The sequence below is a fragment of the Schistocerca piceifrons genome, chromosome 2 (genome assembly GCF_021461385.2).
Source record: "Schistocerca piceifrons isolate TAMUIC-IGC-003096 chromosome 2, iqSchPice1.1, whole genome shotgun sequence".
Lineage (NCBI taxonomy): Eukaryota > Metazoa > Arthropoda > Insecta > Orthoptera > Acrididae > Schistocerca > Schistocerca piceifrons.
Window position 1 is genome coordinate 688700694 of NC_060139.1, and position 14884 is coordinate 688715577.

General features: G+C 41.2%; 1 protein-coding gene across 1 annotated transcript in view; it reads right to left on the reverse strand.

Annotated features, from left to right (window-relative positions):
• The window catches only part of LOC124776582 (GTPase-activating protein skywalker), a 299487-nt gene that overhangs the window by 101692 nt on the left and 182911 nt on the right, over nucleotides 1–14884 (reverse strand). Inside the window, exon 3 of the mRNA XM_047251633.1 lies at nucleotides 488–872. Coding sequence (XP_047107589.1) covers nucleotides 488–809 — 322 coding nt within the window. The 5' untranslated portion in view covers nucleotides 810–872. The remainder of the gene's footprint in view (nucleotides 1–487; nucleotides 873–14884) is intronic.

Sequence of the window (14884 nt, forward strand, 5' to 3'; positions counted from 1 at the left end):
AGAATATGACATATAAGAAGAAAAATAGAAAAAAGTGTTATGAAGACATCTCCCAAGTACAAGAATGTGTTGAAATGATGAAATAGTGTTTCACACGACTTACCTTAATCAGCTTACTACAATGTTTCCCATCCTCATAAGGAATATGTAGTAGCTGCATTACCAGAGTTGTCAGTGACACTAGTATAATATTCACTATGCGACTGATGAAATACACTAAAAATTTAATCATGTATTTCTAAGATGTTTCACATTAACTAAGAGTTTCTAATGTGAATTAGCTATTACATAAAACGGTCTGTAAAACAACAACACATTCCACCACATATGAATAATAATAGAAATATTGCATCAATTCTATGAAAGTGGCCAACAGCAAACTAATTACTAGAAGCTGTGGTTGGCAAATGGATAAAATAGGTGCACTATATCAACATGTTGATCACAGAAGTTGAAGCATAAGCAATTTGTAGAGGATTTATCTTACCCGTAGTACCAAATAGCTGATTAACCATGTCCCAGTAAAAGCCCTCTTGCATTGACCTGTCTGATCCATGTTGCTGACAAAGAGTTGGCCACAGCTGTGAGCGTATAGTGCTATTGATAGGCCATGCATTCTCGCGAATAATTTGCTTCACTTCTCCTTTTCTACCAAGCTGCAGTAAACTGTGTATGTCATTGTATGTCTTTAAAGCTGGCTTCTTGTTTGGGCTATCAGCTTGGAGTGGTATGCTACTAGTGTCTACATGAGGCTGGAAACCCTCATAGATGTCTCCCTCTTCTTCAAGCACTGACAGCATATTGGGCATCACTTCTTATGAGCTCACAGTGGCTCTGCCAACTCACGTCAAGTCTTGAATCATCTCTGTAATCTGAAATGATAACCATTCAAATTAGTACATCTGAATAACAACATGAAACTAGTAAATCAGAGCCATACAGTGTTGTTCCTACATATTAAGTGGATGCCAGTGTTTGTAAATGTGGAGGACTGCATTTATTTACACAAAAAACTTGCATGATAAGCACAAAGTTTTATTATTAACAGGTTATTGCATTTGTCCTAATGTAGATATTGCAACTGTAGGATGTTACAGACAGAATGATGTCTAAAACATCTTTCCAGCCATTCAGCAAGAAGATCTCAAACGCCAGATTTCAGTTCTCTTTGTGAAACATGTAATGGATGAGAAACATGTCATGGATGAGAACAAGAACTGACAAGCTACATATGTGGTACCTAACACATAGGAAGTAAAAACAATAAGTAAATAAGTAAAAATAATAAGTAAGAAAGTAAAAATAATAATAAGTAACAAAAGCAGTTTCCATACAGGCCACGTGTTCTTGCCTACGGTTTGGAATGGGGTTTTACACACAGGTGCAACAATGCAAAAACACACAATCGATAAAAATTAGGGAGGGAACTGAAAATCCTTAGAAATCCAAAAATAAAGAAAATACCAGTTTATTAGCTACCCATTATCATAAGTCATAATTCTGGAATCAGAAATGTAAAGGAAGGTTAATATTTATATGAAACTGGTTTGTACTTTTATAAAACAAAGAACTTCTCAGCTGCTGCTGAAGCTGCACAAAAAATGGTTGTTTTATATATTTTATAATACAGTCACAGATCTCAACAAATTCCCTGCAATGTGGTCATTTGAGGTTTAGACCAGTACAGAGACAGCTGATTATGGAAAGGATAGATTGCTGCTCACTGTAAAGATGACATGTTGAGTAGCAGACAGACTCAACAAAAAGACTTGTTACACACTGAGCTTTCAGCATAGCCTTCTTCAGTAAAGACAACAAGCACACATTCACACAAGCTGGCACATCTCACATAAGACTGCTATCTCCTACCACTGCATTGGTTGATGTACCAATCTGGTCTTTCCACTGTTTGAAATTAGAATACATTCAGGCAGGTTTAAAGTGAGACACCACTGAGACAGTGAAACAGTGTTATCATCAAGTTTAAGATTTTTGTTCTTCACAAATAAAGGTCACATAAACAAGAGTCATACCCATGCTGCAACGTTCTTCCTTTCTCACGGGGAGTGCTACTGCAGCAAGGTACGGGTGAACACACATGTGGAGTATGGAAAGCAGAGGACTTATATTGGCAAACTAAAGCCCTTAGAGCAGGCTGCGAACAGTGCTTGACAGCTCAGTTGGCATCAGGATTACATGTGATGCAAGGGTCCAGATTTGAATACCAACCTGACGTACAGCTTTGACCAGTCACAAAACAGAGAAAAAGAATCTATCTGAAAAGTGAAAAGACTGAACACAATGACTGTAAGCTGAATAAGACTAATAAATTTCTCTTCCAAAAAGACTGGATTATGATGTATTAAGGCTACTCTAACACCAACACTAAACAGAAATATCCACTAGATTTTCACAGAAAAATTTGAAGTTTTTTTGTGGGCTATCAGTCTTCTGACTGGTTTGATGTTGATCGCCATGAATTCCTCTCCTGTGCCAACCTCTTCATCTCAGATTAGCCTTTGCACCCAACAAGCTCAATCATTTGTGGGATATATTCCTGCATCTGTCTACCCTTACAGTTTTTACCCTCTACAGCTCCCTCTAGTGCTCCAGTGCCTTGATGTCTTACCATGCTGTCTCCTCTTCTTGTCCATGTTTCCCACATTTTCCTCTCCTTGTCGATTTGGTTGAAAACCAACTCATTTCTTATATCATCAGTTCACATAATTTTCAACATTCTTTTGTAGCAATATATTTCAAGCAATTCAATTCTCAGTTTGACTTGTTTTCCCACAGTCCACAGTTCATTTCCACACAATATTGTGTTCCAAATATACAGTCTCCAGAATCACTTCTCAGAATTGGTGTTTGATACTAGTAGACTTCTTTTGGCCATGTAGCCATGAATGTCCCTCTTTGCTTGTGCTAGTCTGTTTTTTATGTACTTGCTTTGTCTGTCATGTGGCATTTTCCTTCCAAACCAGCAGAATTTTTCCACTTCATGGCCTGAAAACACCCTTTTCACTAATCTCATCTCTGCTACTCCTTATTATTTTTATCTTTCTTCGGTTTACCCTCAGTCCATATTCTTGTGCTGAGTTCATTCCACCTAACACGTTCTCAGATTCTTCTGTGCTTCCACTTACGATAGTCATGTAATCAGCAAATATTATCTGAGATATCCTCTCATCTTGAATTTCAATAGCACTCCTGAATCTTTCTTCTCCATCACTGCTTCACCAATGTGTAAACTGAACACTAGAAGCAAAAGACTATACACCCGCCTTATATCTTTTTTAATTTGAGCACTTTCATACAGCCATTTCGTCTTTGCTTCCTGCACTTCCTATTTCCTTCACTACACTTACGCTGCTACTATGTGACCAAAAGTATCCGGACACCCCCAAAAACATACGTTTTTCATATCAGGTGCATTGTGCTGCCACCTACTGCCAAATACTCCATATCAGCGACCTCAGTAGTCATTAGACATTGTGAGAGAGCACAATGGGGCACTCCACAGAACTCGTGTACTTCGAACTTCGTCAGGTGATTGGGTGTCACTTGTGTCATACGTCTGTACGTGAGATTTCCACACTCCTAAACATCCCTAGGTCCACTACTTCCAATGTGATAGTAAAGTGGACAAATGAAAGGACACGTATAGCACAAAAGCGTACAGGCTGACCTCGTCTGTTGACTAACAGAGACTGCCGACAGTTGAAGAGGATCATAATGAGTAATAGGCAGAGATCTATTCAGACCATGACACAGGAATTCCAAACTGCATCATAATCTAGTGCAAGTACTATGACAGTTAGGTGGGAGGTGAGAAAACTTGGATTTTATGGTTGAGCAGCTGCTCATAAGCCACACATCACGCCAGTAAATGACAAATGACACCTCGCTTAGTGTAAGGAACGTAAATATTGGATGATTGAACAGTGGAAAAACGTTGTGTGGAGTGACGAATCACGGTACACAATGTGGCGACCCGATGGCAGGGTGTGGATATGGCAAATGCCCAGTGAACGTCATCTGCCAGTGTTTGTAGTGCCAACACTAAAATTCGGAGGTGGTGGTGTTATGGGGTGGTCGTGTCTTTCATGGTGGGGGCTTGCACCCCTATTATTTCACATGGCACTGTCAGGGCACAGGCCTACATTGATGTTTTAAGCACCTTCTTGCTTCCCACTGTTGAAGAGCAATTCGGAGATGGCGATTGCATCTTTTAACTCAATCGAGCACCAATTCATAATGCACGGCCTGTGGCGAGGTGGTTACACGACATTAACATCCCTGTAATGGACAGGCCTGCACAGAACCCTGACCTGAATCCTACACAACACTTTTGAGATGGTTTGGAATGCCGACTTCGTCCGACGCCTCAACGACCAACATCAGTACCTCTCCTCAATGCAGCACTCTGTGAAGAATGGGCTGCCATTCCCTGAGAAACCTTCCAGCACCTGATTGAACGTATGTCTGTGGCAGTGGAAGCTGTCATCAAGGCTAAGGGTGGGCCAACACCATATTGTATCCCAGTATTACCGATGGAGGGCGCCTCAAACTTTTAAGTCATTTTTCAGCCAGGTGTCTGGATACTTTTGATCATATAGTGTATATTCCTCTTTTTTCCTATAGATTTTTCTACTTTCTTCTTTCGTCAGTCAGTTGAATTATTTCTTCCATTACCCAAGATTTCTTCAGTTACCTTTATGGTACTACACTTGTCAAACATCTGTGACTGCCCTTTTTATAAGTGTCTATTCTTCTGCAACTGGCTTCCTACTGTGGTATTCATTATAGCTATATTTACCGTCTTAGAGAGATTCAAACTCACGTCATTTATCCTACTTCAGTCACATCCAATTTCTTTCCACATTAACCGAATCGTCCGTATGAATTAAATTTCAGTCCGCTCTTCGTCATTACTAGATTGTGATTTAAGTCAGCATCTGCGCAGAGGTACTCCATGCAAGTTTTGCTACGCTCAAATTGAAGCAAATGGTGATTCCAGTACTCGCCAGGAATACTGTAAGGGAAACCACTGACACACTAATAAAGGAGGCACAGATAATGATTTGAAACTCCATTTACCTCGAGTGTGCCATTTCATTTTGTACCTCTCAGTTCTTTTATATGCCGCAAGGTATGGTGATGTTACGTTTGATTGTGAGTTTAGACGGCAACTGGCCACCTTGCTTCCGGAGTCGTCCCTGCAAGAGTATAATCAGAACAGAAAAAAATCACATTTTTTTATGTGACTTACTCCTGACATTACCCGTCTTGTGATGGCACTGTTACTGATAAAATCTGGATGGACCTCATTGAATTCGGATTTTAATTTTTTTATAGGTTCCAAGTACTACAAGAACGAATGATGAGTCAAGCCACAGTCAAATGTGCTTAAAACAATATTACCTCCTATCTCACAACCTACAGTACCGTGGGTTTCGAAGATCTGTCTGCGGTCAGTTGCGTCAAGAAAGCCTTCAATTAGCAGGAAGATATGGATTCGTTTATGTTCACAATAGACAAAAAATATTGTATGTTTTCCAGTGTCTATTTCGGAACTGATATTTGTTTTCCACATCGCTCTTTTGGCTAAATAAGTTTTAAGATGTGAGGATTTACACTTCTATGAGAACGAAGCACTGAGGCGCGTAGGTTACTTTATCGCCAAAAGTGACTGTTTGTTACTAAGAGAGAGAGAGAGAGAGAGAGAGAGAGAGAGAGAGAGAGAGAGACTATAACACGATAAGAAGCTACAAGCATCTTTGGGTGTACAGAGGCCTAGCAAAACAATGTAGATAATCGAGTACGCCTATTAAAATAAACTGTAAACAGCCGCGGATTATTATTAACGAGTCTGCTGGAACTGGCTTTCAGTCACACACTAATTCGAAATAAACATTAATTTACACACGTAATTCAATCCGTCACATTATTATTCTGATACGTAGCGTGGATTTGCTTCTTCGAATAATATGTTTAATAGCGCTGACGCTAAGAGATTGGCCATGGTTTTCTCTCGAGAACCATGCAACTGTCAGAAATGAGTAAGGTTGTACGAGGGCAGAGTTCAGCTCCTGGTGCACACAGTCAAGGTCGCCCGGTGCATCCATCGTAAGTGCTCTTTTTTACTGTAATTTAGGAAGCTCCATTTACCTAACAATTCAAAGGGACTACGTGATAGCTGTTGCAAAACTGCCCTCTCCCCTCTATACTGCAACTGTATTCTTATTTGAATGTTTAACATCGTTAAAAATGGAAGATAAGTATTTAGTTCCTCGTTATCCAGCAATACGCTCTGTACAATTGCAGCTGAAGAACAAATCAGGCATTCGAATATATCCTTTCTTTTTGTCCCGATAGAAAACCATACAAATCACATTATATTTCTGTCATAAATGCTGCAGCGTTACACGTTTCCATAGAATATCATAGCTCATTCAGCATAAGCGTTTTTTTCCTCTTTTTTGGGTGGGGGTGGGTGGTGGTAGCTGGTAAAGATTCAATACAGCGATTTATTGGTTCAAATGGCTCTGAGCACTATGGGACTTAACATCTATGGTCATCAGTCCCCTAGAACTTACAACTACTTAAACCTAACTAACCTAAGTACATCACACAACATCCAGTCATCACGAGGCAGAGAAAATCCCTGACCCCGCCGGGAATCGAACCCGGGCGTGGGAAGCGAGAACGCTACCGCACGACCAGCGATTTATTATCCACGAAAGTCGAACGTAACGTATCCACCTTCGAAGAAAAAACGTGTTAAAACTTGGTTAGGCCATCTCCGTACAAGTCGCTTCCCTGTGGAAACCGGAAAAAATGTTTTGATACAGCACTTTCAAATAACAGTTCTTCTCGTACCGTGTCTCTATTGGGTCGGCAGTGTTATATGGGTTGATGCAATGTTAGTTACAGCTGGTGGCGGTATGCACTTCCTGGCGCCACCACTTGCAAATTTGCAATTCGCGTATCTGGAAAAATTGTTCTCTTACGAACTAAGACGAAACTCCGTCTACTCTATCTATACCATAAGCAAAGTAATACTGACTGTAGAGAGAATTTGTTGAAGGATACGAGTATCATTATTTCAGATCTAGTCAGCACTACTGATATACATAGCCTGCCTATTCCAAAAAACGACAAGCAGCAATCAGCAGGAGCAGAAGGCAGCAGTGGCGCTAGACGAAGCGTTCCGGCTTGTAGAAGACGCGCCCGCGCCCACCGCGTCGAGTATCGCAGGGTTATTTATACGCCTGGCTGCTGACCTATTATAACAGCGGAAGCTCCGCGGAGACTTCAAGTCGTATGTTGAAATTATTCTAGACGTCAGTGAACTGATTCAAGACTGTGGCAAATAATGTTTCTGCACCCTTTTCGCCCAAACAGACGCAAAATCGAACTATTTCCGAAAACTTATTGTGAGCGTTTACTTTTCATACACTTACGGAAGTGGAAAAAAGTCGAGCACTGTTTAAATATAGTAAAGAGTAACCAGTTGCTTCAGTTCTAAGTAAAATCTAAGTAGGTAGGTAGGTAGGTAGGTAGGTACAGCTGTCTTGGCAACATAATACATAGGTAGGTACAACTTTCTTGGCAACATAATACATCGAACAATCGACAGATGTATATATAACTTAATAAGTTCGAGGACAACTCTGTACTGCTATTCCGCGATTCAAGTTACATTTCGTTGAAGAGTTCTCACTCTTGGGTAGTACCCTTGGAACAAGATGAAATTTAATTTACATTCTTGCTCGGAAACGCAATGCAGTGAAACGATTTTTCAGCCGATGGTGCAGATCACACAAACGGCAAAGTCGCGTAAGCACAGACCGGTGCAACAATACTTTATATGTTGTGATTTTTGTTCTGAGCAGCCAAGCATGTACAGGGCTATTACAAATGATTGAAGCGATTTCATAAATTCACTGTAGCTCCATTCATTGACATATGGTCACGACACACTACAGATACGTCGAAAAACTCAAAGTTTTGTTCGGCTGAAGCCGCACTTCAGGTTTCTGCCGCCAGAGCGCTCGAGAGCGCAGTGAGACAAAATGGCGACAGGAGCCGAGAAAGCGTATGTCGTTTTTGAAATGCACTCACATCAGTCAGTCATAACAGTGCAACGACTCTTCAGGACGAAGTTCAACAAAGATCCAACAACTGCTAACTCCATTCGGCGATGGTATGCGCAGTTTAAAGCTTCTGGATGCCTCTGTAAGGGGGAATCAACGGGTCGGCCTGCAGTGAGCGAAGAAACGGTTGAACGCGTGCGGGCAAGTTTCACGCGTAGCCCGCGGAAGTCGACGAATAAAGCAAGCAGGGAGCTACACGTACCACAGCCGACGGTTTGGAAAATCTTACGGAAAAGGCTAAAGCAGAAGCCTTACCGTTTACAATTGCTACAAGCCCTGACACCCGATGACAAAGTCAAACGCTTTGAATTTTCGGCGCCGTTGCAACAGCTCATGGAAGAGGATGGGTTCAGTGCGAAACTTGTTTTCAGTGATGAAGCAACATTTTTTCTTAATGGTGAAGTGAACAGACACAATGTGCGAATCTGGGCGGTAGAGAATCCTCACACATTCGTGCAGCAAATTCGCAATTCACCAAAAGTTAACGTGTTTTGTGCAATCTCACGGTTTAAAGTTTACGGCCCCTTTTTCTTCTGCGAAAAAAACGTTACAGGACACGTGTATCTGGACATGCTGGAAAATTGGCTCATGCCACAACTGGAGACCGACAGCGCCGAATTCATCTTTCAACAGGATGGTGCTCCACGGCACTTCCATCATGATGTTTGGCATTTCTTAAACAGGAGATTGGAAAACCGATGGATCGGTCGTGGTGGAGATCATGATCAGCAATTCATGTCATGGCCTCCACACTCTCCCGACTTAACCCCATGCGATATCTTTCTGTGGGGTTATGTGAAAGATTCAGTGTTTAAACCTCCCCTACCAAGAAACGTGCCAGAACTGCGAGCTCGCATCAACGATGCTTTCCAACTCATTGATGGGGTGACCTGAGTGTGGCAGGAACTTGATTATCGGCTTGATGTCTGCCGAATCACTAAAGGGGCACATATCGAACATTTGTGAATGCCTAAAAAAACTTTGAGTTTTTGTATGTGTGTGCAAAGCATTGTGAAAATATCTCAAATAATAAAGTTATTGTAGAGCTGTGAAATCACTTCAATCATTTGTAATAACCCTGTAATAACTTGGGAGAAAGTGTACGGCGAATTCTAACGAATGCAAAGCGAAATGCATACTTTTCAACACTACTGCACGCTATACATGAGAACTATGGTTGATGGGAGGCCTTAGTACTAAGAGTGGCGAGAGGACATGAGGGTCTATGAGGATGAGGAGTCTCTTGGGAATGTAATACTATTTGACGAAGTGCAATTCAAACAGGACGGTGTAGACATTGGCATAATTACACTGACGAAACAAATCCCAAAAAAATAATTTAGAGTAATAAAATTTCGGGAATACATTTGTCTGAGTAACACATGTAAGTGGTTAATATTGCAAGATCACAGGTTAATGTAAGCATGAGATAAGCCACATTAGATGTGAAATGCTAGTACATTAATAATGAGTGTAACCGCCGCAATGGCGAATGCAAGCATGCAAACGTGACAGATCTCAGTTTGTGGGATGGAGTTCTCTGTGCACCCTCGCCAACTCGTACAGCTTACCTTGAACGTAATCCAGTGTGTTTATTTCAACATTCTCTGTTACCGATTGTTTGCCCTTTGTTCTGTACATTGAGGTGACAAAGCACAAGGTAAAGTGACATGCACATATACATGTGGCAGTAGTATCACGTACACAAGGTATAAAAAGGCAGTGCACTGCGGAGCTGCCATTAGTACTTAGGCGATTCACGTGAAAAGGTGTCAGACATGATTACGGAATTAACAAACTTTGAACGCGGAATGGTTGTTGGAGGCAGACGCACATGGGACATTCCATTTCGGAAATCGGGAGGGATTTCAATACTCTAAGATCCACAGTGTTAAATTTCAGATACTACCTCTCACCACGGACGACGCAGTAGCTGACGGCTTCACTTAAAGACCAAGAGCAGCGGCGTTTGCGTAGAGTTGTCTGTGCCAACAGACAAGCTGCAGTCCGTGAAATAACTGCAGAAATTAATGTGGCACATACGACGAATGTATAAGTTAGGACAGTGGGGCGAAATTTGGCTTAAATAGGGTATGGCAGCAGAGGACCGATGCGAGTGTCTTTACTAACAGCGCGACATCGCATGCAGTGCCCCTCCTGGGCTCATGACAATATCGGTTGGACACTAGACGACAGGAAAACCATGACCTGGTCAGATGAGTCCCGATTTCAGTTGGTATGAGCTGCTGGTAGAGTCCGAATATGGCGCAGACCCCACGAAGCCATGGACCCAAGTTGTCAACAAGGCACGGTGCAAGCTAGTGGTGGATCCATAATGATGTGGGCTATGTTTACACGGATTGGACTGGATCCTCTGGTGCAACTGAATCGAACACTGACTGGAAATGGTTATGTTCGGCTACTTGGAGTCCTTCTGCAGCCATTCACGAACTTCATCTTCCCAAACAATGATGGAACTTTCATGGATGACAATGCGCCATGTCATCAGCCCACAATTGTCCGCGATTGGTTTGGAGAACAATCTAGACAATTCGAGCCAGTGACTGGGCCACCCAGATTGTCCAACATGAATCCCATCGAATATTTTTGGGACATAATTGACAGGTCAGCTCGTGCACAAAATCCTGCCCCGGCAACACTTCTGTAACTAAGAATAGCTATAGAAGCAGCATGGGTCAGTATTTCTGCGGGGGCTTCCAATGACTTGTTGAGTCCATGCCACGTCAAGTTATTGCACTACGCCGGATAAAAGAACGTCCGACTAAATATTGGAAGGTATCCAATGACTATTGTCACCTCAATGTATATAGTTCAGGTCAGGGGTGGTTATATTGTGGTCTGGGGGCTGTCTTTCACACAGTCACTTCGAAAAACTCTTCAGGTTACCGAGAACATTATCCAGGTTGTCTATTTCAACTTTCTCAGTGAGCAGTTGTTTGCCCTTCTTCTACATAGTAAATATCTGAGACTATTTGGAACAGCAGGTGAAACGTAGCAATCCACATCCATGCAGTTTGGTTTCTCTGTGGGATTGAATCAGCAGGAGTGCCTTCAGCTGGATGTGACAAGAAACACGTGGCTCCTCTTCAACCCACATTTTGAAGACCATTAACAAAGGTACAGGGACTGTTGCACGGCATTAGCGTGATATCTCCGGGGAGTAACTAATTTTTTGTCCAATGAGCTTATATGACAAAGTGAAAAATGCGCTAGACGGGGCTCGGAATGCATTAAGCTACCAATCGCGCTATTCGAACACAGCTTACAGACTGACAAATCTTCAATCTGCTACGGCTTCTTACCATTGTTTCTAAACTCTGCAACTAATTTGTTCCTAATATGCAATCTAATATGCAGTATTTCTATGCAAATGTTACTCTATGATAGGCACAAAGAATTTATAGGTGTCGGTGCATGGCCCTTAAATATGAAACAGATCTTCTAATTGGGGCTCCTTGGAGTGACGTAAATGTCCACGTTTCACTGCCTTCTGCCCATTCCTTCTGAAGACTGCAGAGTCTCTCCCGGATGATTCTGTATCATCAAGCCCGGGCATCCTAGCAGAATATTGAAGTGATAAACCAAGCGAGTTGGTGCAGTGCTGAAGGCAACTGAGTCTTATTCGGGAGATGCGGACCTCAAATTCCCCAACCAGTCACCCACATTTAGGTTTTTGAGGGTTCCTTAAATCAGTTAAGGAAAATTCCAGTATTTTTCATTTGGAATGGACTTTGTCGATTTTCTTCATCATTCTTATCCTATCCGAGCTTGTGCTTCATTTCTAACGACCTCGCCGCCAAAAGGGCTTTATCATTTCTTTTTGTACGTGATCACTATCAGTGACATGTCGAGACCGCTAACCTGTTGAACAGTAGGTTCGGTGTGATGGCTGCTCACAATGTTCCGATGCTTTGATGTAGCATATTTAGTGTAATTGGCCTCAGGCAATGAACGGTGAAAGTTCTCCCTAGATATAAGCTGAAAGGTGTTGCGTCTGGGTATTGTGTTGTGACCACAGCAGCACGTTTCCTCTCTATTCACGACGAGGTAGGAGCGTCAGAGAAGTACGCTCTGGTATACTGATTGTAGTGCGGTGAGACCGTGCCTTGTCTTAGGAATCTCTCGAATAGTAGAAAAATACATCTGCCCAGTTCTGTTGCTTCAAAAATATTGGACCAAACAAATAACACAACACACGTCATCACACATTAAGCCCATGTGGATACTTTCTTCTCACATGAATGTGTGAAGCTTAAGGACTACGACACACATACACTGACAGAAAAAAAAAAAAAAAAACGCAACATTGATGGAAGTTGATAGGTGTGTCCCTACAGGGTGTATAAGCAGACAAAGGGGGGGGGGGGGCAAATCTAATTTTTGCCGGTTAAAAATAAACTTTCTCCCCGATGAAAGTACACTTTTTCCCTGTTACGTGACAATTTACTTTCTCACGAAACTATAAAACTTTCAATCTCCTTTGAATGGTTAAGGTTTTACACACTTCCTCGTACTTTAGAGAACGAAAACCCGCAAAAAATAGTAGTAGTAGTAGTAGTAGTAGTAGTAGTAGTAGTAGTAGTAGTAGTAGTAGTAATAATAATAATAATAATAATAATAATAATAATAGCATATTTTCGTATTACGAAAGTATAAATTCGAATTACACCAAACACAGCACATTACATTCAGAAGCATTGAAATGAAGATTGCGATGCCCTTTTGTAAGCCAGTCGTAGCTCAGTCACGTGATCTCGCCAGCTGATGTTCAGGGCATAGGACACATGACGTAGCCAGCCAATAATCACTGTTAAATAGCGCGAATACACAAACAGTGAAACTTAATGGTTTAAATTAATACACATTGTGTCACTACAAGAAAAGCTAAGCTTTCACACATAATATTGGTCTCGAAGATTAATATGCTAGAAGAGAAGCTAAGCTTTCACATATAATATTGGTCTTTTTTGCGTGTGTTACATTTTAAGATACCTCACACAAGTATGCCACTAAAATTTAAAATTACTTAAATGTCTGGTCTGCTGTGCTCGAAATTCTTCTAAGGGGCTGGTCCACAACTTTCAAACGAGAGTCAAACACTCAGTGATTTAAGAAATTCATCTTGCGTAAAAGGAAATTTACTTTGAAAGTAATGCTTTTCCAACCACCATTCGCAATATTTTCCCGCGACCTGTTACAAACAGCAACTTTTCAGCAGTTGCCAGAGAGCGCCAGAAAACAGGCGTTAGTGCTCGCGCGCACCTACGATGACGTAGGAAGCCTGTATGTATGTAGATATAAAATATTAAGAGATCTTCATTACATTATAAACGAAACTTGACATCAGAGGAAACTCCCAAGGGCATCGGAGTTTCGTAAACCATACTAAAAAGCGTAATTCGGCTTAAAGTGCACATTCGTGTGTCCAGATTAACAATGAAGTAGGCCTCAACCTGAAATTAAGCTTTTCGGTGTGGTTTTCGGGATGTGAATATTTTTTTTTAGTACCAGTTCTGTACTATCTCCTATTTGGTTCTTTATTATGGTATAATGCCATAAGTGACAGATGATGAGAACATGCACTTGAAATTCAGCGAGCAGTCGAAACTAGCTGATGCTATGGAATGAAACCGAAGCACTTCATTTCAAATAAATTGACTGCCTCTGCGGAAAAGATTAATAAAAGCCAAATTTCTTTAGCAAACTGACAAAAATAGCTTCAATGTTATGCAAGGTGATTAATGTTTGACTGCCAAAAACGTGGAAATGAAATAAAAATAGAAGTAATAACATATTTTGGCCTTCCGTAGTTATGTGAACGTAATTTTAATTCACTTGATAGCTCCCGGACACAGAAATCCGTTTTGTTTTCATTTGACGTGAGAGCTGTAGAACAACAGGGAACAGGAAAATCACTAGAAGTAAACATGGGTTACATTTAGTGTTCCTCATTACAACTCAGACTGCTCTGCGCATGCGCAAAACTGACAGCTTGTGCGCGCCAGAAAAATTTTTCTGGTCAGCATCTGGCTGCTTGCTATTACTGCCAATACAGCGAATAGCCACACTAAGTACCCAGAAGCGAGAAAAATTACTGCTCATATGCGACTCAACTGCGCACGAGCCCACTGACAACTGTTCTAATGGGACTAATGTAAACAGTTGTGACGTCACGCTCATTGGAAGCGATTTGTTGTTATGAACTATTATATAGTCTTTGTCCTACGGACTTTGACACATTTTACTGTTGGCAGATGCTTGTGTGTGTACTGTGTTTTGACGTTGTAAATGGCAAATTTCTTGGCAAATTTAGTTTTATTTTCTTTTTTCTCTCATTTATGTTTTATTGTTACAGTATTATTCTGCAATAATAGGATATGGTAGTATTCTTTGTTAGAGAATCAGTTCTTACCTGTCAAAGTTACAAAAAGTGATACTGTACATGGTTGCAATATAAGGAATCAACGCTCATGGTCTCTTTGAAACGAAACACATGAACATCTGTTGCCTCGTCACTGGAAAGAAGAGATTAAATGTAGAGGTCATCATCTTTAGGCAGCAATTTGGAAACGCTCTAGTTTACCATGCGATGTCCAGATTTCTGTGAAAGCCACTGGATCTAAACATGTTAATGTCAGTTCATCACCTGGCACAGATCTCAAAGTCACGATGGAAAAACAAAATGTATGGCGATGTACAAAGCT